A 23915-nucleotide genomic window follows, 5' to 3' on the forward strand; every position below is an offset into this window, starting at 1 on the left:
GCTTGACCTCTTTTACGTAGCTGAACTTGCCAAGAAGTAACCCTGAAAAACACTTTGCAGTAGTATTGCTGCCACTGGACGTACCTGGTGGGCATGAGAGTCCCCGCTGCAATGCCAGTCCGAGCATGGCATGGCTGGCTGCCACATGTCAGTGAAGGCCTCTGCTCTTGGACGTGTGACAGCTTTGCAGGACAGAAAGGGATAATGCAATAAGGGGAAACTGATTTTCAGGCAGGAGAGGATGAAAGAAAGAAACAGTTGTTGCCTCTGTTTTTAGAGGTCTCGTGGCTGGAAAGGTGATATGACTAATGTTAGTTCCCTAGCTGAGCTCCACCCAGATCAGGTCCACAGCAGGGCAGGGCAGAGCTGCAAGAGAAAGGTGGAACCTTTCCAGTCTTGCCAAGGCTTCAGGAGTGCCTTCAGAGGGCTCTGTGCAGCATTTCTTCTGAGGGAGCCAGGTGGGCTGCTGGGCAGAGGGGAGAGGATTCTAGCCTTACCTGTTTGCAACAAACGCAGGGCTACAGGTGACAAGGCTTGGTTCTCCAAGTAGAAAAGTGAAAATTTTTGTTCTCTGCATGGATAGGATTTTTAACTATAAAATTTGTCCTTTAAAATCGAGAACCTGGTGTTCAGCTTCTATTACTAGCTTTTTTTGTTATGTCAAGATTTGTAGTTTGCCAAATGACTGATGTCTGGGGAAGGTTATATTTGGATTTCCACTATTATCTTCCCTTTTCTCATGCTTCATCTTTCTTCAAACATGTAACTCCTTTGGGATGAAAACTTTCGTATTTGCTCTCAATGCAGAATGTGGGAGAGGCTGAAGAAGGAGTCAGGCTGCTTGTTACAGCAGCCCCCAGGTGTGAAGGCTTTTTTTTTTTTTATCATAGCATTATCTTCTTTATCATAGCATTTTACTTTTCCCAAAAGCTATTTCTCTATTAAATGGTTTATATAATTCATGCCTTTACTTAATGGCCTTTAAAAATTATTTTAATATTCTCCTTTCATGATTAGGTAGATATGCTGCCTATTAAAATCTCCAAAGTAGCAAATTTTATTGTTTATTTTTATTTAATCTTTTTATTTTTATTTTATTCCATTCATATTCATATTTGTATTCCACCATTTATTTCTATCCTGAGTTTGTGACTGAAAATATGTATTTTCCTCTGGCCCCCTTCTGGTCATTCTTTTAGCTTTCATTTTTCTTTACATGTTAGTGAAAGTTAGCTGTACCAAGTGAAGAATATTGGGCTAGACAGAAATATGACTCTAAATCTTTCTTATTAATCAACCTTTATATTTCTAAAGCTACACCAGTGCAGAAAAGTTGGCCAAAAGGTTTGTAATGAGTTACCAGAACAATAAATAAATAAATAACAACATTTCTTTTTTTGTCTTTCTGCTCAATGCATTTTCTGCTTGCCTTTTCCAGTGTTTATTTCAGCAGCATACTTTAACAGAAAGCATTTTGGCGACACTGTCTTCCTGAACTAAATCTGGTATTACTTAACAAAGTGATTTCTTCTTTCATCCCTCATATATCCCCACGTAGATGTCACAAGCAATGTTCCTATCTGGAGTGCTGCTTTGTAGAATAATACCACTTTTGTTCTGGCCTTTGCTTTTCAGCACGTTGAAGTTGACAGTCCTCCCATCTCCAAGCTGGAATTAAATACCAAATATAATGTATTTCCATTTCAGGCCAGTGAGTTAGTCACAGCTGCTCATGTTTGGGCTTCCAGATGTGTTTGCAGTTATCTCATTGATTTCAACAGCTCTGGCAATCAGCCTTGCAGTGTCATACCCTTTGAGGTAAAAGTCCAGCTTTTAGAAAGTTACGCCAGGACCACCTTGTACAATGCTATTTCCAACATGCAACATGGACTCAAGAGGAGGATTTCAGTGCATGGCATCTGCGTAGCAGAGCAAAGCCCCAAGAGGTACTTAGATATGTATATTCGTAGCCTTTTGGGGTTTCACTTAACCACCTAATGCTTTTTTTCTGATGTTGCACCCTTCATTGGATGGTCCAGATCCACTGATCCTGGCTTTGGCTTATTCAAACCAATGAATAACATGCAGTGTGTCGCTGCAACACACAGAGAAAAGGACACTGAAATAAGATGCAAGCAAGGTATGATTCTCTGCACTAACATGAGTATTTGGCTAACATGGCAAGTTTATTTCATCAGAGCCTTGTTTCACATATTTACAGTGCATCATTTATTGGTGTGTGCTGCCTGACTTCCCATTGACTACAGAGAAGCTGTTAAAGGCTTACGCAAGTTTTTGCTGGCTTTAATATACGGTGTTTAAATGATGATGGATGTCTAAAGCACTCTAGTTTACCTCAAAGCGTTACCTCAACCTTTTGCTTGGTTAGCAAAACAATTTGGGGTTTATCATGTGGCTTTTTTCACTTACCAGGTTAACGTCTTTCAGATATAGCAAACAGAAGAAGGTTGGTTCTGTGTCTTGTATAACTGAGTTTCCTGGACTAGATGCCAAAATCACCTAGGTCATATAGCTGTTTCTGGAAGTTTTACATGGGGAAGTTATGTCAGAGCCTCAATTTAGCTGCCTGTCCTACTGCTTCTGCTTCCACTAAATTTGTTGAAATTGCTGATTAATAACAAGTTGCAGCCAGGAAGAATATGCCCCTGCTATTCACAGGTGACCCATTTCTATGTGAGAAACCCTATTAAAATCAATCATAGGTGAGAAACCCTATTAAAATAAATAAAAGTTCAGTTGCTAGCTTACAATGGCCTGCAGAATGCCTTTGAGCAAGTCACTTTCTCTACCTTTATTTTTCCGTTACAGTGGTAAATTATACTGACCTTTTAGAGGGGCTTTGCATCTGCCTGGAACAAGTTATGTGGAAAACCTGGGTATTGTTGCACTATGAAGGCATGGGAACAAGACCAGTCTTTTGCATGAAACCTCCAAATCTTTATTGTCCTCCAAGTGATAAAATAGCAAGGAATCAAAGCTGAAACAAATTTCAGTCATCTAGGAATATAATTCTTCAAGCAAGGAATATAATAACTTCAAGCAGATAAGGGGTAAGAAACACAAGAAATTTTTTGCTTTTTGGATTGATATATTGTCTCTGTGCTGTAATTTCATAGCTAAACTTATAGAAGCGCTCAGAATATCAGCATAAAACTGTATGGGATTTGTCAATAGTATTTTGCACAACAGTTGGAAATTATTTTTAACATTAAAGAACCCTGTTGCCCTTCAAGGGCAAGTGTTTTATCTTTTACACCAAGACTTTCATACGTACTCTCATTTCTGCAAGACAATAATGCAATCCAGTGAGTTTGTTGGTCTTCACCTGGTTAATCTGGGTAGAGAACCTTGCATAAGTGTAGTAATAGTTTTTCACCTCTGTTCGCCTCTGTTTTCACCTCTGTTCACCTCTGTTTTTACCTAGGAAGGGTTTCTAACTAATCCCAAGGTAAAACTGGAACCTTAGAGTACTGCATAGGCTACTTTGCCTAAGTGAATAGGAACTCCTTTACAGAACAGATCAGGAAAAATGATACCAATGATTACACATTTCCTCCAAACATTACATTCTCCTATGGCTCTGCTTAGGAAAAATGTTCAAGGGATCCTATTAATATTTTGATTGGGAAGGAGCAAGGCTGTCTATACAAATTATGTATTGTGAATTGTGCTGAATTAATTTTTAAGAATAAAAAATAACAATGCTGGCCAAGCTGTTGGGGAGACAGAAATCAAAGAAACAAGACAGACTTGGGTAAGCCCTTCTGCATGCTTTCACATAAGAAAATTCACCTGGGATATCCACTGATACTGATCTGTTCAATATCAGTCCTACAATTATCCCTTCTAGTGCTTTTCTTCCACAAAAGGCAACTTCACCAAATGGTAACTTAGCTTTGCTGTGGGTTCTTTCCTGCTTGAGGGGACAGATCCGGTTTTTGTACTGCACAGCACATCTTATCAGCACACTTCATCACAATGTCTTGAAGAGTGTTAGACCATTGTATTACTGGTCTGTGTTACTGGAGCACAAATCGCACATGGAATACATTACACGTGGTAATCAATATAAGGCAGATAATAATGCGTAGTGCATTATTACTTGAAAGTAAGCAGCCTCCATAAAAACAATAGTGATAGAAACAACATTGCTTCTTAGTACTTGGTTTTCTTTACAGGATCTATGTTTCTGTTTTATATGGTATGCGAATACTCGCTCCATTACTGTCTATCTACTGGAGGCTATGTCTTAAAGCTAAGTAATAAAACCACTTCTGCTTGGAATTAGCCAAATCTGTTCATAACAGATTACCATCAATAGCTTTTATAGAGATGATTATCAGTTCCAATTGTCTGCCAAGTGGCATTAGGTTTAGTGTTTCCATCCGCCTAGTCATTAAGCACATGTCAAGCTCAAAGTAACTGGTAATTTCTGCAATTAAGGCCACCATTATTGTTTCCTTTACTTAAACAGGGAATCCAAATTACATGGTTAAATATAACCACCGGTTGTTCCCCCACACACTTAGGGTCTGTGTTGCAGAATGGTGTTAATCCTATGAGAATACAGAATATGATAACTGAAGATTGAGTTTGCTACTGTGAGCGTAAGCCTTAAAAGATTGCATTTTCTTGAGGGCATCTAATTTGAGGAAAGTCACAGACATCAGTCAAAGGGATCTCCTAGAATCTTAAGAACAAATAAGTTTAAAACTTCTGCTTAAATTTATGTGTATGCTCAAGAAATTGGTCGAGCAGTTGTATGCAGTGAGATCAAAACCTTTTTTCTAGCTGTTGACATGAGGAACTTAGTTTCTTACTTGAAAAAATGGAGAAAAATGGAAAAGATTCATGAATATGATCACTGGGGAACAAGCAAAACTGAGGAAAAGCATTACAGGACATTGATGAACAGGAATAAGAGACAAAAGCTGCCTGTGAATTCCCTGATCAGTTCATACAGGACCTGGTCCAAAATCCATTCCCAGCCTGTAGAAGGATTTCCTGCTGACTCTTTCAGTAACCTGGATTTTATTTCCGCTCCTTAATTCTTATGTTTCTGAGTGTTGATGGTAAATGAAACCTATCACTAGAAAGGCATTAATTTGACATGGGCCAGTTCCCCTGACATGTTGCGCTGTGAGTGAGGATGAGTGATGAGAACAGGATAACTGATATTCCATTTACCACTGGCTACTATTAATTAAGATGAATATTAATAATTGCAGATGACAATTTACTTCAGGGACCAATAACTGTTTAATAATTTCTGAAGTAATTGTTCATCCTCTTTCGCTTCTTTAAGTATCTGAGTCTAATACAAGAAACAATCGCATGGCACTAAGAGCCAAGTGTTAGCAGTGCAAAGCCACAGAGACTCCCAAAGGAAAGCTGGTAAATTGTTTCTATTTAACAGTGGTGCCCTTCTCTTCATAAAGCAGGACTAGGGAGGAAGGTCGTATCACTCCCTCGCTGCAACCTTTTCTGCTTGTTGGTTTAAGACCAGCTGTAATGTTATTTAAATGTTGGTTTCTGGATTTGATTGAATGTGCCTTTATTGAGAGAAGCAATGCTCTCATATGAATGTGACAGTTTTTGCTGTGTTTTTTTTTTCTTTTCTCCAAAGGAAAACAAACCTATTCAAATCACTTAAAGAAATGTGTAAAAGCTACGGTGAATTTAATTTAATCTGAGTGTATGTTTAATCACCTTTAAGGCACTTAAGGGATTTTGTTGATTTATGTATTTAGTAACAGGGGTTCTTTTAGATCCTGCTTCATGAATGTATGGCCACTTCAAATTAAGAGTAATGTTTTGTGTCTATTCTCTCTTTTGGCCAATTCTAGTAATTCCTGTAATTGGCAGTGCAGCATATGTAAACTGCTGAGGGCCCCATGCCCTGCAGAGCAAGGAAACCACCAGGTAGATAAAAATGGGACCTAGTGAAAAGACGAGGTGATGTGTTTTCACTTGGCTGGAGCAGACCCTTTAAGGATGAGTGGTTTATTCTCATTAGCCCCTACCAATTTAGCCTGTGCACCCTGCTTTCCTTCCCTCCTGAAGCACCGCTTTCCCTAAGAAGTACTTTTCTCTCCTTTCTTGCGGTGTTACAGAGCTATAAATACAGGTAATGTTGTGTTTGACTGGATAGAGTTTTCACTGTGGACATATTTTTGAAGGACATAGACAATGTTTTTATCCAAACATAGACAATGATATTTACTTCTCCCAGACAAAAATGTGTACACTTCAGCTGCTGATTTAAAAGGGGGAAAAATCCACCAGCATTATCAAGACACGTAGGAGGCTATCATGCTCTACCTGAAGTGTACAGGGAAAAGGAGAAAAATGGAAAATGAGATTTATTCCCCAACATAACAATGATGTCTTGATTAATAGTTATAGCTCAGCTCTGAAAATCCTACATGCCAAAGCATTTGTGAATGTGGAGAACTGAAGCACACGTTTGAATATTCCCAGTGACCCTGTTTGAGGTAAACATGAGGACCTCATTAAAGTGCTTGTGCTCCACCTGAGGTTCATGGAGTGAAGCTGCTCCCACTAGAGTTCTTCCAGTGACTTCTGCAGGAATTGGCCAAAACTGCCTTTGTGTACAGGATGGATGAATTCCAGTCCCCTCAGGTTAGTTAGATATCTTTCTTCAGAGCCAAGAGTGTGTCTGATGTATTAAGATGAGGTATCAGTCACATTAAGAAGAAACTCTATGACCAAGAGAGCCTCCATGGCAAACCTTTACTGAGGGACTGTAGAGGAAATACTTCCCTCCTTCGAGCCACATGATGTAATTTCTTCCTTAAAGCAGTGTCATATCTCTTTATCCCGGGGCTAAATATTGATAAGGCCGCTCTGTCAAGCAGAGTCATGTAAGTGAAGTGAAGTGGGAGGAGGTGCAGGACCATGGCCCAGGCCAGTGACGAACTGCAGACATAGCAGGCCACTCAGGCACTTGTTACAAGCACATAAACACTTGCTGTTTCAAGATATGGGAGAAGGGCAGCAGCTAAAAACAAGCTAAATCAGAGGGTCTGTGCGACTCTGCTATTTATCAACTCCTAATTAACTGTTAATTTGCTAGTCTTTAGGTTCAAGCACAGCCCTAATTCATCACAGGCAGCAATGACAATGTCAGAGCTGGGGGGAGGTACTCTGCACAGCACTTTAGCTCTCCTTTCATTAACAAAAAAACATTATGTGAAGCAATTCATATTGCTGTCCGCGGCAGAGATAAGACTGCGTGTAAAACAGAGGAATATTTCAGCGGCACTTGCCTGGGACTGAAATGTGTGTGAGCTGGCTGCCGGCCTCCTGCTGCCACCCGTGGGACTGCTCTTGCTACCCGGGTGGTGGCTTCTGCTCCCCGGGGCCTGCTCAGGGACAGCCTCCACAGCCCGGGCTGTGAGGTCTAGAGATTTTAAACTGCAGTTTCTGGTTGTACTCGGAATTAGTAACTGAAGTAGTCTATAAGAACTGCTATAAAATATTTGGCCCTAGCAAAGTAATGGTTATTTTTTTTATTCTTTGCACATGCATTGCAAGTGCTAGGGTCAATGTTTTAGGGCTTTATTTTAAGTGTGTTTTGACTGCAGCTTTTGGGTACGTGCCTACAATCTCATCATATCATCTTTAACAAATTCTCTCTCCAACAATTTAAGACTGCCCTTTTCTTTCCAGAAATACTCCTTCTGTGACGCAATATAATCCGGTATGTCTCTGTAGCGGGGCTCTATCCGTTGCTACCTGCCTCTTGCAGTGCTCGGTGTGGTGAATGGCTCCGTTCGGCCGATGGTTCAGGACGTGCTTGATGGCACTTGGGGCCCCAGTGCTGCAGCACAACCCATAGGGTCTGTCCCATGGATTGACCGAGTGCTGGGCATTCAGCATGTGCATAAGCACAAGGCTGCAAGTGCTCATGGCAGGAAGCAGAGTTTATGTGGTATCTGTAACATTTGTGGCACTCTGTAAACAGTTTTTTATAGAAATGCATGTTTGCTTTTTGTTATCAGGCTGTATGTGTATTCCCCGTTTCTCCCCAGTGCTGTGATCTATGCTACCGTGCCCACAAACCTGCCACCATACACGTTGCTGAAATGATTATTTTCACTCTTGTTACCAAAATAGCTTACAAGTAGCAACAGCAGAAGGAAAAGATTTTACCCAGAGAGGCTAAGACGAGGAAGACTTTAACACAGAGGCCTCATAGAGAGCTTGTGACATTTACGCACTTTGTGCAACTTCATATCCCCTCGTTATAACACCTAGTTAACGTTTTCCCTTTATGGTCTTCCAGGCATAGAGCACCTTATTAACGTCAGGCCTGCAGCTCTCCCAGCCAGGGCTGGCTGCTGCCTGCTGAAATGAGCCCTCCCTTTCAGGGGAAAATGGTTTTGGGAGTGCCTTGAACGAAGTTAAGGGGCAAGTTTCACTAGTTAGAGTGCTTTTTGTGCTCTGATAACAGAAAATGCTTCATTGTTTACACTGCAGTTTGGCAAGATGCTCAAGTATTTACTGCGATCTTGGGAGCAGGGGTGCTGCTTGGCAAAGCTGGCTGCTTTATTAACACTTGAAAATTACCTACTGCACAACAGTAGCTTTTCACTGTGATTTCAATAAACTCATCTGCATTGAGGTGACCTGCTAATCCAACACCTCCCTTTTTTTCCTCTAGAGGCTCTTGGGTTTGGGAAGAGTGGTTCTGAGTCCAAATCGGGTAGCTCGTGCTCATGTTTGCAATTGGACTGGTTTAGCTGAAGTACAAATGACCCGATCTAAAAGGATGCTGCTTCTGGACCTAGCAACTCAAAGGCAAAATGGTTTGTTTCATTGTAGGGTTGATGAGCCTAATTCGGAAGGAAGGAGAGTCAGGGGTGTTGATTCACAAATGCAGAGTAGGATGATTTTGTGATTTATTGACTCACCTGGAGTTGTCCACTTCATCTGTTGCAGCTCTTGCTTCTGAAGGGTGGATGGATTGCATGGGAAGGAGCCTAGAGGTGCTGAGATGTTTTAGCATTCTGTATACAGGTTGTTATTGGTTGTGTGCCGCACCAATTAGCGTGATAAAAATATAATTATTACATATAGACTTTTGTTGAATTTCTGTTTTTCATGTCGTGTTGTTTTCCTAGATAGGGTAATTTGTTAGGCCTACTGGACTGCATTTGCTTTGTGGCCAGAACTGCAAATTGCATTTCATAAAAGCAATTGCATTCAGGAACCACAGACGGGTCTGAAGACGGCACAGCACTGCTGCAAGGCCTCAGCAATTCTCTGCGACGCTCCAGCATTCAGAGTGTGCTGCTGACCTGTCCCGAGCTCCATGAAAGATGAGGTGGCACTGGCAAAGCACAGAGATCTTGTCGTTTCATTATGCGCACAGAATTAGGGGTAATAGATGGGCACGGGCTGTCGCGCTGTGACTGATAGAGAAAAAATATCTGTCCTCCTGGGTATTGTTTCCATACGGTGGTGTCAGTGAGCCCAGCCACAAGTTACTAACAAACAACTACACTGTGCTAAGGGATGGACCAGGTTACTAAGAAAAAATAGGAGGGCAGTGTTGGCCTATTTTTGTGATAGCATTTGAGATACTCTGTTCAAGCCCCATTGCAGCTCTGTCTCTAAACCTTGGCATGGGCAGTCAGAATGATTGGGATGAACTGCCCTGCTTCCCAGAGAGGGAGTTTGCATTTTCAGCACACAGCTTGTTGTATTCAGAGAAGTATGCGGGTGTTTTGTGCTCTCATGAAAGACGAAAGGCTTTGCACCTTCACAGGAAGGAAAAACGTTGCCCTTGGGAAATCCCCGTCCTGCAGCAAGTTGCCAATGGGCTGTGAAGGTGAATACTCGTCCCCCGAGCCTGCAGGCTGCACGCGGGCTGCTCTCTGCCACTGCTGGGTGCTGTGGTGTTTCATGCTGACGGAGTCAATGAGGCTTAGCATTTGGGGACCAAAGTGGAAAAAGATATGTATTCACTTCTCCCACTTACCACTATTGCTCTTTTTTTTTTTTTTTTTCCCCAGTAAAATACATGTGCAGGCTGTTTTTGGACTCCAGAAAACTGGATACACCTGTGTAAAATGACTTCTTGGTGGTCCCTGAGTGAGCAGCACGTGCAGGCGCTGTTGTGTGCCACCCTTGCTGGTGGCCTGGAAGAGCAGCAATGTTTTCCTGTGCTTGTGGGCACTGTAGGAGGTCCCTTGACAGTGTTTTACCAAGGAACCGTGGAGTATGGGTGTTTCTCCAGACCTCACTGTAAGCCAGCTCACAGCTATGGTAATGGAGGGGTTGGGGGCAAATGGACAGCTGATTTATTTCTTGTCTTTTCTTTGCCCAGACCTGGAGTGAGAAGAATCAGGTCAGTTCACATTTGCACTTTATTATTGCCATGCATTGGCATTCTAGGTGAATTATGGTTTATGTCTTTGTTTTTAATTAAAGTTTAAAGTGGAGACACATTTGTTTGCACTCACAATTACATCATTTATTACTCATTAATTACCTAAGTTTGGGGATATGGAATTATCTCATAGTCGTTACTTGTGCTTTCCAAATAATCTTTAGTTAAGATGTAGGATGACAACTGCTCTTTAGTAGTGGAAGTTATTTAAAAAAAAAAAAAAAAAAAAGGAAAGGAAAGAAAGAAAAGGAAAGAAAAAAGTATCTTTAAATGACTGCAAAATCCCACAGTATTCCATTATGAAAAGGGAAAATAATCTACATTCTTTGTGTTCTTATGCACTTGTGCCTTGTTTTCCCAGCCTACATTTCATTAGGGTGCCAAGCAGACAGTGAATTGCCAGAGGAACATAAAATGCAGCTATGTCCAAATAAGCCTCTAATTCATTTTGATGACAGCTTCCATCCTTGCAATGGGTGCAGCCCACTTAACGCAGCTGTTGACAGCCAACTATTATGAGAAGTGTGGAGACAACATAACTTCTGTATCTTCTCCAGTCCTATGAGATAAATCCTCCATTCTCCCTCTTCCCTCCCAGACTTGATGTATATGCAAATACCCTTCCCTGAAATAAATATTTGCATGGTGGCAAAAAGCTAATGAATTCCTAGCTAATGAGCTCTAACCAAAATGGTTTTTCTGTACAGTTGTGCCTCAACTATGTGCATGTAACCTGAGGAGTACTCACTTCTGAAGAAGTATGTGCAAACGGGAATTTTTCTTCCCCTGTGCTCTCCTGAGTCTTGTATCTCTGTGATTTATGTCCAAGGATGTGAAAGCCAAACCTCAAATAGATGAGATTGATGTGATTGATACATTCTCTTTGTTGTCTTGATTTCAATAATCAGAGATGGAGGCTGGCCCACCATGCCTCAGCTGGGACTTTGGGTGCCACCACAGCGCTGAGTGCAGTGTTACTGCCGTAACTGGAGCATGTTCTGGTGCTGAGTGCCCACGTAAAGTGCTGGCCTGTGGCAGGGACTGGCGAAAGATGTTGCTTCCCGTGGCAGGATCCCCTGAGTGCCCCCAGCTGTCTGCAGCTCCCTGGATGATCAGTGCAGGACCCTGTCCCGCCTGCCCCCTGCTCTGTCTGTGGCAAGCAAAATGCTGTTTATGAGGGTCTTCTATAAGAGAGATGAAATAATAAAATTAGATAAATAATTTGATTTTTAAAGAAGCTATGTCACTTAAATGAACAATATAAAAAAGACCCTTTAAAAGCAATTAAACTTTTGTGCTGAAAAATTACACATCCTCAAATTTGCCTGATTACGTTGACTGATACTTTGTTTTCTCTGTACATCTCTAGATCTTCTTTACAGTGACACTTAAATACATCAGAATGATTTAAGACCTACTTCATCACCACATTATCCCTTCCCTTTGACCAGAGCTGGAGCCTTCACTGCTAATTCATTCGTCTGCTGCAGGAGAGGAAGGGTCCCCTTAAGCTTCCTTATCTTTCATTTCAAGTTGTCCTGAGACTAATCTGGACTTCCCAAAGGCCCTCTCTGTAAATATGTACTCTATCTGGCTCTGTGATGTACGTGGGTTGTGAGTTCCTGAATGCTGTAATTAGCAGACTCAATTAAGGGTGACTTGGAGGCGCTTAGCATCTTACAGGATTGATCAATGAGGTTGGGAACAGAAAGGTGGCTTCTCCTAAATCACAGAATGTCTGTTTCCTTTAGCAGTGGGCAAATTCAGGCATTTTCATCTGTATTTGGAGCAGCATGTTCTTTCATCTCTGAGAGACACGAGGTATGCTTACTCCATGACCTAAGCTGGATTGCTGCTTTTTCCTTCTTCCTTTTCATGCCTGATTTCTTTCTCTGTCAAGGTCAGAAGTCTCTGCTTTCTTTCTCAGGCTATATTCTGTATTGCAGGCAGGTAAGAAGGTTGCTGTGATTTGATCCCTTTAGATTACCCTGGAATTTGAGCCAGTGTGTGAGCACCTGGGAAGCAGTGCATGCTAAATCCAGGCAAGGTCGGTGCCCTCAACTTGCAACAACTGTGGGGCAAATGCGGGTGCATTTGAAGCAGGGGCAGGCACTGTGTTTATTTGCTAGTTTTATTTTCTAGGAGGAGGATACACTTCAGTAGCTCTGGTTAGTCCTTGTCATGCTTTTCCCAGTGTGTAGGGCACAGGGCCCCTGGCCTGGGTGTCCCCACGGCAGCTCTGTGGCTGCGTCAGGGCTAGAGGAGAAGAAGAGCTGCACCCATGGGTGACCAACAGCTGTCCCAAAGGGACGGCAGCTGCAGAACACCCAAGCCCAATGAGTAGGGCATCACCCAACACCGTCTTTTCTTTCTCCTATTTCTATAGCCTTTTGAAAAGAAGAAAGATAGGACATCTTGTATAGAAGAACTGTCTCTTGAACTAAGATATTACAGGCAAATCCTGCTTGCTTTGGAGGAAGGTGTTTTGACCAATACTTGATCTGAGGCTGGTGAACTGCTTCCGTGGACTACACAAAGTCCCAGTCTGAGAGGGAGAGACCTTTGATTTTAATTGTCTAGTTACAACCTCCCCCCAGCTCAAGAAAGTCCTTTTAAATCTATACCTCATGTTGATCAGGAATAACTGGAGGAGAAAACAAATTTTTCATCTGCTCTCTCCCCAGATCTTCAAACCTCCGTGTGAAGGTACCGTACTGCACACCACGCATCTGCAAAGCCCTTCTTCCACCTGTGCACTGTGACTGCTGCGAGCCTGGGACTCTGCTGCACCGCTCCAAACAGGAATGCAGGCATCGTGTCTGCATATGTGAAGGGTACTTAAAAACTATTGTTAGTAGGATCAGATTAGCAGTAATTTAATTTTAATGGGAATGTTTACGCTGAAACATCTACAAGTACAAAGAGCTACAAATCATATCTGCCTTTAATTAATTCTCTTGATAAATCAGCTTCTCAGACTGCACCAAATTACCTTAATGAGGAAAAATTCTTGTTTATATCAACAACGTTTAACCAAATGTGGGATGTTTATAGCAATAATTCAAGAGTGTCCTTCAAGGAGCACAAACAACCATGATGGATGTTCAGGTTTGTGCCGCTTTTTCTGTTCTCTTCCCTCCCATCAAATTACTAATATGTTTGGTTTAAAAATAAATGGAGATGTTTTGGGTAAGCAGTAGTATTGCTGAAGGGGAAATGGGCTAAATTATAGCACTAAATTATTTGCTTACGTAGGCGAAGGTCCCACCCAGTTTGGAAAAGACCTTTTATAAATCAGACTCACCCTGAAGATTGGCTTTATTTTAGGGACACTTTGGTTAATTTTTTACTTTAGCAACAGACTAAACTTTAGTTAAAGCTCGGTCGGTCTGAGAAATTTCCTCTCTCTTCCAGTGCCACATAAGCAACCCGTTCCCCGCAGTGTACACCTGCTGGCACCACGCAGCCAGGCTCCATCCCGCTACGTGGCATCCCACAACTGATTTTCAGTTTAACTTTAACTTGATTTTCAGTACGTGCCACTGCCCTTCCATCCATGCTGCCACTGCCCTTGGCAGCAGGGCTCAAAGCGTGTGCTGCAGGTACCGACACCCGTGAGGGCAGCTGCGGGCAGGGCAGCACCGCCAGGTGAGATGTGTGCCTCCGACTGAGGCATGTACCATGCGATGGCAGCTTTGCTGGGGAAGTGCTGGTGTTTCTGGCTTATCTGTGTGCTGCATATATCAGGGCTGTTGATTCAAGGTGTAATATTTCTGATGCCCAGCGCAAAGTTTTGCCTGTCCATGGGCGCGGATATTGCTGAACTCAATGACAATTCAGGGTAGGCATGGTGGCAGAGGAGGAGAATGCTTATAAAAGAACATATGAAAAAGGTGGTGTGGAAAATAGACTTATTCAGTGCCTGTTTTTTTGCAAGGAGAATGCTATCCTTCCTGACAGTGTAAGGCTGGGGCACCTCTGCCTTTGTGGAGGTTTTTACTACCTTGCTCGGTCTCTCATTTCTTCTCTAACTGCAGCTAGGAAGCTATACGTGGGTCTGCTTGTGATTAGGGTTAAGAAAGATGTTTTCAGCAGACACTGTTTTCTAATGGTTTTTGTCTTCTGTTCTATGACTTTTTGAAATCAGTCTTTCCAACATATTCGCTGTTTGAAATCTCTCCCCTTTAACTTTTTTTCAGCTCATAATTTGTCAGCATGGTTTAGAAAGCATTCCCTGTATTTTTCTTTAATTGGAATTCATACATTTGGGGTTTATACAGAAGTCATGTACTATTTTTATATGGCTTGTTTAAGTTAGCATCCTGCTGAAAAGGCCTCATGAGTATTTGCCTATATTTATGAATTCAGTATTTCCTTTCTGAAAATATTTTCCCATCATTCACTTTTAGAAGAGTTCTTGCCCATCATGGGGTATACCCCAACAGTTTCTGGAGAATGTCAGTATAAGGACAGAAATATGTATTTGATGAATCGGTTTTAAAAAATTGAATGGACACACCAAATTAATATCGTTCATCCAGCCTTGTTCATCATATTGAATAACACCAATTATCGTACTCACAATGAAACTGGGACTTTTTCAGGTCCCCTTTCCATTTCAGTTTTACAGCACCATTGATTTGGTTTGTCTTTGCAGGTATTTCTGCACAGATTTGAAAAAAAAGTTATATTCATCCTAGTGAACAATAAATGTTTCATAGCAAAGAGGTCACACTTGAAATAAACCTCAGAATCTTTTATGCTCTTTTTGCAATATTATAAATTGTAGTGGGAAAAAGCATCCTTGTAAGAACAGCGCTCACCACCTATGAGAATTATCTTTTTCCTTTCTATTAGCTGTCCCTTTCACTTTCCAAAATAACTCAAGTCGTTCCTGGGGAGAAAAGGGGGAGTTTTTTATTTAATAAATCAAAATTGAATATAAATAACACTTTGCAATTATGAGTGTTTAAATTCCAAATTTTTTAGGCTAATCACTTTCAGAGACAAACAAGAGATTGAATTTATATCGCCTGCAGTTGTTATTGGAAAGGTATGCCTAGAGATTGCTAAATGAAGTCAGTCCCAGTGCAATTATGATCACTCAAGCATGCTTTCAACGTATCGTGCCAAATTAGGTAGATTTGAGCAATTTGACTTCCTGTAACAAATCTCCAGGGCACTTTTGAGAAAGTACAGACTGTTTACAAACACTCTCAGGTTTCATGAGTAACTCAGCGCAACAGCAGTCCTAGCAGCACACAAGCACACACCTGTCAAACTGTGACAGCATGGACTTCTCATGCTACATGTGCTGGAGAAAGACCTCACTCTCTTGGTTTTGTTATCCTTTATTTGCAATTTAAAAACTGAAAGGCCACCAAAGTTTTAATTACCTTGGACTCGGCCTTTTGAAAACCAAAATGCTACAATCTGTTAAATGTAAATATTGTCAGCTTTCTGTATTACATTTTTTCTTTGAATTATTTTGTGTTGCCAGAGTTGAACTTTTTTTCTCTCTCTAGCACAAAAAAGCAGAGATTGTGTATCTGGACTATATACAGTGGAGGTAAAACAGTTTAGCTAATGCTTCTAAAGCACTGCTATTGCCCTGTTCCTGATCCAATATAGATGGTCGCTACTTCTGCAAGCATGATCCAGCAGATCATTTAGCTGACAGCAGAGGTCTCAAAACCAGCACAGACAATTTAAGTCATATATTTTCCACTGAAAACAGACCAAACGTCCTTAAGAAGTTAAAAGTGAATCTTGCAGAAAGTACTAAAGTTGCTCTTATGTCATGAGTACCACATTTGCAGAGTACAGTTCTTCCTGAGGCAGGGATCAAGTTGCCGTAATGCAGTTAGTGAGCGGCACATTTTTTCCTGTTCAATGTACCATAATGACATTTGTTTCCAGCTGGGGGCTTTGGGCCCAGCTCCGTACCTGTGCCCAAGCCACACTCACTCCAGCAGTAAGTGTTTGCGTGGTCAGGGCCTGCAGCCGTGGGCGCATAGGGTTACACTCTGTTCAATCGCTTTCCTGGGTCACGGCCAACGTGCTCAGCACCTTGAAGGACTCAGCTCTAAAGAGATGTTAAAGTGCTTGCTCTTTCCCCAAGCATTGCAACTGAAAAAAAAAAAAAAAGAAGTCTCTAATTAATGGTGCTGTACAGCCCAGCACTTCTGCAGCTCCACCAGCACAGCCATGCCAAGCTCCTGCTGGTGCCCTGCTCATCCCTGAGTTGTGGTAAAAGCCCATAGGTGTTGGGTTTGTGTAAACAGAGTCAAAAAGCACTGCTTTAAAAGCACTTCTTTTGGAGCAGGAGGGTGGGCGGGTGGGTTAAGAGGGAAAAGTTTTTAAGCCCTTCCAAAGTGCTGCAAACACATTAATTCACGTGGGTCCATGGCGGGAGCAGAATGCAGTTAGACTTCAGTGATTTGCAATAGCTGCTTTTCTGCCAATCGCTGAAAAATCAAAACTCAGTCCTGTGTGTAACATCACAGGCTGGAAGCAGCAGCACCATGCGATGTGATGGTGTTTTACTGCAGCGCCAGCCCCATCTATGCTGGGACCTTCTGCCCCTGCCCTGCACTTTTCATGATGTACGTGGAGAGAAGAGGGAGTTTCCACAATTACCCCACCACAGAACTAGTTGTTCAGCAGCTTATACTACTCTCCCTTTTATAAAGAAGAATTAAAAGCTCACTGAAAATGCTCTGGCAGCTGGGATTTTTTCTTGGTTCTGTTTAACAGCTGGGACAGCTTGACCTGTTGCAGTAAGTGGGGTCTCCTTGCTGGCATTTCAGCACCTTGCTGCCTTGGCCTTACCGGATCAGTCCCTGCCTGCGTACAACATTTGTTCATGTCGCTGCATGCTGCCTTTGGTCTTCCTACTTCAGGGCAGACAGTCAGCTGCTTCTCAGGAAGATGTAAACTAAAGAAAGTATCTTTGGCCTCTGGTCTGGAGTCCTGCGTTACAGATGTGCAATGTACTGAGTTGGTGTTGTGGACACAAGATTGTGCGCTTGGAGCTTCAGAAATGCTTGTGTCAAGCGTTTGCAGAGCAGAAATGTCTCGGGGAAGGTCTGCCCTTCCTTCAGGAGACCCTGAGCAAACCCCCATTCCCAGGACTTGAATCTTTGCAGGACTCCACAAACTGTCCCGGCCTTTTCCACGGGCACTGGGGAGAGGAACATGCAGATGTGCTCCAAAGCCTTCAGCCCCTCTTCCTCCTCCAGGCTCAGGAGATGCCTGGGGTCTCGTGGTCTCTGAGCAGAACATATCGCACAGTGAAGGGTCTGAGCAGAGCTCCCAGCCCAGGCCCTGCCAAAGGAGCCACAGCCTGCTTTCCAGTCTGGTGCAGTGCTAATAGGATTAGAAAGATATACATTTTTTGAATTGTCTAGTTTAAAGTTTACTATTGTGTTGGGTTTGGGTTGTTTTGGCCTGTGAAGCTGTAACATAACCTCCCTTGCTCCTGTAGCTCATCCGAACAGCACGCAGCATTTTAGCCTCTGCCACAGGCATCTGGGTTTTTGTCAGGCTGCTATATTAATTAAAGTTGGTCCTGCCTAACGAGCGTGTGGGCCTGAGCAGGCTGTGCTAGAGGCTTGGCACGTCTTGAGTTTATTGACCAATTAAAAGCCCCCTGCAGCTAATTAAGCTCCCTCAGCTTTTGGGTGTTGGTGTGTTTGCCATACAGCAGAGCGGGTGCTGGCTGGGGCCAGGGAGGGCTGGGTTTCCCTCCCCCTCCACCGTGGGCTGCCCTGGTGGGTGCTGGTGGGACCACGCGAGGCATGCCCTGTGCCACCAGCCGAGCTGCACGCCAGAGGGTGGGCAGCACGGCGCTCGCTGTGGTTCGAGCTCTGCAGCAAATGGGCAACAAAGAGCAAACTTTATAGGCTGTCTGAAACATAAGCAATTGCTGCACTGTGAAAAACAGGGGTAAGTAAACATGAGAGAAAGTGACCATAGCACAAGGGCTGCATCCATGGGATTTTTCATGTCTGCAATTATTCATTCCCCTGCAAACAATGCCAGAGCAGGCTGGCAAGACTGTCTGGTTCCTGTTTAAAGTGCAAAAACACTTTATTGTTTATATTTCTGTTTGTTTGTGTTCATGACTTTCTTCATTACAATGAAGAAGATCTAGGAGCATGTTATGAAAAGGTACTAATTGTATAGAGCATAAACTAGATACCTGAATGTTCTGCAAGGAAATTTTTTTGCAGTGGGTTGGAGTTTTTGCATCTACTGTATAAACATTTAATTTGCAGTGTCATTGCTCACTTGCACTGTTTGTTCCTGTGATATGAAACATTGCATTTCAGCAACAACGTAGTGAGTTTTCTGTAGGAGCTGGTAATGCGTCATCCAAAAGCACTTCTTACCCCCAGCCTTTGCCAGCTATACCTTGTTTACCTTTTACTTGTAATAACAGTAATAAAGCAGAGAAACTATTAGTTGTATATTAGTTGAAACAAGTGATCCCTAACTTTTCTGGTTTGGTTTTGTTTTAATAGTTGTCACTGCAAATTTTATTTTAATTTTTTTTCTATGCTTATGCTATGTGTCTATCCAATTTTAAGAACACTAGGTAAGAAATATCTGGAAATAAATATGTAGTATTTTTTTGAAAGTCAGCTGGATGTATGTCTTCGTGTTTAACTCTCAGCAGACCCAGATGCGGGAGTTTTAAACACAATTGCAACTGAGGATTAGTCCTGCCACTCAGTATTTTAAATGTAGTTTCCTTCATTGGAGGCTCTTATTTAAGCCGGTAGATGCCAGGTACTGCTCCTTGTGCCCTGGTTCTGTTTCTTCCAGATGCCCAAACTGAGGGAGATGCTTCTTTCAGGATAGGCATCCTGGCAGGCTCTGCACCAGGCTAGATTTTAAAGTGCAGCCAGATATTAAAACACTTGTGAACGTGTGCTCAGGCTGTTTTACCACACCAAGCTGTGTGGAAGCTCGTGTTTACAGCTGGAGCACGAAACACGCCTGCAGTGTACACTGGGCTGGGTGACGACCCCAGCACAACCGTGGGGCTGCTTCCAGCCTTGCCCCTCAGTACTGCAGCATCTTGTCTCTCTCTGGGGCTCCTAAACTTCAGCTCAAGTTTAGCACGCTCTCTGTGGTAAATAAGCACTAACAGATAACATCTAGAGTTTTTTCCAACTTTGAACTTTTTTCCAAGAAATGCAAAGGTCAAGTGGAGTGAAATTGTTTTTAAAAACAAACAGGCCAACAAAGAAAAGAATTAATTGCAGGTTTGAAATAACATAACAGCATTGGAAAGGAGCAAAATGGGTTTGTAGCTTGAAATCTTATTTCAAGTGATTTATGTTCATCATATTTCTGCTTGTAAACAGAGATTAGAGAATAAACTTAATAAATCTCCCACTAAGGCACAGAGAGGCACATGTGCATTGCTAATGTTTTAAAGGTTCCAGTAAAAGCTCTAGATTTCACTAACAAGCAGACACATTTTTTGCAATGAAAGCTGAGGAGAAAATACTTTCCTGTGAATTAATGAGCTAATTTTTGGATTACACTCACAGCTGTTACTACATGGGCTGGCTTTGGTCATTGTAATACGTTCTGATAGTCCCCCTAGTAACAAGTAAAGCAGCCTCCCAAGCTATGAGCAGTTCAAAGCTTTTGATTACACGCAGGTCCTTGAAGCTTCCAGTCGACCACTTGCTGTTATGCATGCTCTCCGTCTGAGAGAGCATCCACATGACAGAAGCTTGCAAGAAGGTCTGCTTGAGCAATGCTTTCAAGATGTCAGTAATCAGCTAACAGCAGACATTAAGAGCAACTATTACAGCCCTTGCCATCCAGGTTGGGGGATTTCTGTGTTCCTTCAGGAATGATCAAACTTAATCTCAGTAATACAGAGCACAGGCTCTCCAAAAGAGATCCAGGCTTGTCATGTGTCACACTGTTTTCTCAAGCCAAAAATAAATATATATATATGTTTTTTTCCTTCAACTTCTACGTTTCATCTGCTGAAGGATTTGAAATATAACATGTGCATGGGCCGGCTCCGCCGGTGAGCCTAACCTGGCTGCCTTATGCTGGCAAGGCTTTAAATGGGAATGGTCTCCGAGAGAGGCCTGAAACACTGACCCGCAGCTACACTCACTTCGTGAATGGTTAGGATTTGTCTTTCTGCTCCAAACTTTACTTCTACGAGCCCTCGGGTCCCCTTCATACCTTGTGCATTATACACTTTCCATTAACAGATGCCACATGTTAACAGCTTTAATAGAACTTATTAGGTTTAATGGGATGGCGGTAGGGAAGTAGCAAGCAGGATGATGGATAGTTGCAATTCATCCATTAAGAAAGCTTACTTTAAAAGTCTTTGTCGGTGTTTTACCTGTGTTTAAAGCATCTCTAAAGTGATCAATTAGCCAAGAACTTTTAAACAAAATTTAAAGCTCAGCGCTGACTTGCAGCCTAACAGAAAGTACAAAAGATAAATGACTTGTGTAGCGCCTCAGCATTTACACTAATGTATGTGGGGAGGGTAATTGCATCGTTTTATAGGCTTTCATTTACATAAAAAGGAAATCAGTGCTTGACATGTAACAAAGTTATGTGAGAAATAACCACAGTTTGCTGTACTGCGCACTAATAAAATATGTTTGTTTAAAAAGGTTTGCTCATGAGACAGCTGTTTGCACAAACTGATAGCATAGGCAAAGACGAATACTTTATGATGTGCTTTTTTTTTTTCTTGTTCATTCCAAACACTGTGTATGCTGCAGTGCTTTTACAGTAAAATAGTCTTGGCTTATACATTTCATAAACAGAATAAAAATGAAGTGGCTAGTAATCTACCTTGCAACCACACTTGTCCACAGTGAAATTATCAGAAAAAAAGATCTTACTGTGTTTGAATGTAAAGCACTGAGACTTTTGGAGCTGTACAACTGGTTATTAAATTGAACTCTTTCCTTGCATTTCAGGTTTTAAAATGACTCTTTTTAAACATTTACCTGAGTTCTCTCGGGTGTTTTGCTGAGGCATTGTCAGAGATGTCTAAATGTGCATTAGCTCATGTGTGTTGCCCAGTGAGCTTGGATGTCACGAGCTGCTCTGCTTATGGGCTTTAATGCAAGAGGAAAGAAACATTCCCACTATTGCCCTCCCCATGTTAGCACTGCTGTGCCCTGCTGCCACCAGACACGCTCTGTAAGGAAAGCGAAGAAAAATGTTTCAGTAATACATGTTCATTTTTCCTGATTTTAGCTAAGTTGTCTTGGGGAAATGTTTGTATCTGTGCTTCCATTCCCTGCGTGCTGCTTGTGCTTGGCAAGAGGAAAATCAGGCGTTAGTGAGAGGTAATGCCAGCGCCAACCTGGACAAGGGGATTTGGCCACGTGGAGGAAATGGGACCTTTCAGCAGAGCATCACAAGTAGAAATGGCCTTAGCTTGCATTTCACTCATCCAGCTCAGCACTCTCCTAAGGTTTTGGGGATGTTCAGGGTCAGCGTTTTGAATCGAGTCAATTCTAGTTCTGCATTTTTAGTAAACCAGCAGCAAAAGCATTGGTGAGTCCAAGTTTAAGACTCCTCTAAGCTTCCTCCTGGAAAATAATTTTTATCTATTATATTTCTGAAAGGTGCAATTGTTACTCAGGCTAAGAATGACTGTTATTTAAATCACAGAATATGAGTAAGAGTTTATTTATATCCAGTCAGTTCCTTAAATGGGAAACAATGCACTTGTGTTTGTTCTAATGCATTATTAATTTCAGTCTGCTGGATTTCTTTTGTTCTGGAGTATGAACCTATTGTCGAGAAACAGCCAAATTTTGTATATATTTAAATATATACAGATTCCCAACGTTTGAAATGATATGATTTGTGCTCTTTGCAATATATTTACCCAGAAAGTTTTGGCTCCGGTAGAGCATCTGGTTCCCAGTGCATTCCTCATTTTTAAACTCGGTTTTGGTTTTGACGTTGGAAGACCAAGTGACAGAAGGTCACATACTGAGCCCTGACTCAGCGAGAGGCTTGAACCGTGCTCTTGCTGCCTGCATGCCTTCTGCTCCATGTGCTGTCCAGGCTGGGACAGGTCACCAGCAGCAGCGAGTCGCACAACAGCAGGAAAGCACACCAGCCCAAGGTACCTTTTAGAGCAGGAAGCAGCAATGACTGCTCTGCTGTGAGATCTTCTGCCTAACACAGATCCTTGCCAGCCCAAGGTGGGATGTGGGCACAATGTTCACTTCCCCTTGTTCTATGAGAAGTGCAAAAATGCTGGTGGCTGCTGGCAGATGGGCAGCGCAGGAGCCCTGAAGTGAACAGTGTAAGTGTGGTGGGTTTGTGATGTTCCTATGCAAAAAAAAAGCCATATATTAGTGGGTATAAAAAGCATTGGGTGCCTCAAGGGGTGTTACAGAGCAAATGTCGGTATGTGTGTCCCAGTGGGCATGGTACAGGAGAGGGAGGGCATGGTGCAGGAGAGGGAAGGCTTGGTGCTGCCCACTGGCCTGGGCCGGAGCTGAAAGGCTGCCCATGTGGTTGTAAGAAAAAGTCCAGACAACTTAATCAAGTTAGTAATTGCCTTTTTATTTTCAGATTTAAGGGGGAGATAAGCATGCTGGGACGGCTCTTCAGCTCTGTAAGTGCAGCTTCCATTCATGTCAATGCCAAAGTACAAATTCAAGCAAGTTTGGGCTCTGAGCGTTTACTTTCTAGCTATGTTTCAGCTAGATATCTGTGACATAAAATCATACTACTTTCCCAAAGCAAGCCATCGCTTTTATGCCATATCTGCAAACAATTAGTCAAAAATGGTACTTATTTGAACTGTAATCGTCTTAATCTTCCTGTGCAAGAAAATTCCTAAACTTTGAGCCAATATTGTGACAGTTGGTTTATTATTTGATAACACAGGCATTCTATATAACAACACTGCTCTGGATGTGGAGTGTCCTTTAATCAAGTGCAGGGCTGGAGACAGAAATCGTAGATGTGTTGGTCTCATAAGTGATAGGAAGCCATCAACACTGACTGGCTCTGCAGAAAGCATGTAGTTAATATAGAGTGGCTCTTCTCTTCTCTGGAAACCCCTTAGGATGCCCATTGCACGTCCACATGTTCTCACTGAGGTCTGAAAACCAGACCTGCTCCATTTCTGCAAATCCTGAGCGTGGTGAACATGGAGACGATGGGACCTGCACCCAGCTGTTTCAGGTGGCACGGTTCTGTACTGACATGGAAATTATTCATTTGCTCTTTACAGACCTGGAAATTCCCATTGACAAATTAAATTTTGGGGATCCATGGAGGTTCTGGGACATACATCCACAAACACATTTTCTCGTAATTGGCAGCTGGCACACAGTATTTTATGCTGATTCAGAAACTGATATTCTGTACCTCTCACAGCAAAGTCTAAGAAAGTTCTCTGCTGAGATCCCTCATAAATTTCTATAACACATTTACATTCCCA

The 23915-nt window shown here is 42.3% G+C and overlaps 1 protein-coding gene across 3 annotated transcripts in view; it reads left to right on the forward strand.

The window, feature by feature from the left end:
• LOC308200247 (uncharacterized protein) overlaps nucleotides 1-23915 on the forward strand; it is a 171369-nt gene that overhangs the window by 144742 nt on the left and 2712 nt on the right. The window contains exons 1-3 of one of the 3 annotated variants that reach the window (XR_013955376.1): nucleotides 2787-3071; nucleotides 13123-13272; nucleotides 23039-23081. Coding sequence is in view for 1 of the 3 variants with exons in the window: in XM_080605623.1 (XP_080461749.1) it covers nucleotides 13123-13272; nucleotides 23039-23081 (193 nt within the window). In the remaining 2 variants the exon portion in view is untranslated. Of the gene's footprint in view, nucleotides 1-2786; nucleotides 3072-13122; nucleotides 13273-15342; nucleotides 18386-23038; nucleotides 23082-23915 lie in introns of those variants that run through there. The other 2 variants (XM_080605623.1, XR_013955377.1) reach the window with 2 other exon arrangements.

Source organism: Anser brachyrhynchus (genome assembly GCF_964034855.1).
Source record: "Anser brachyrhynchus genome assembly, chromosome: 10".
NCBI lineage: Eukaryota > Metazoa > Chordata > Aves > Anseriformes > Anatidae > Anser > Anser brachyrhynchus.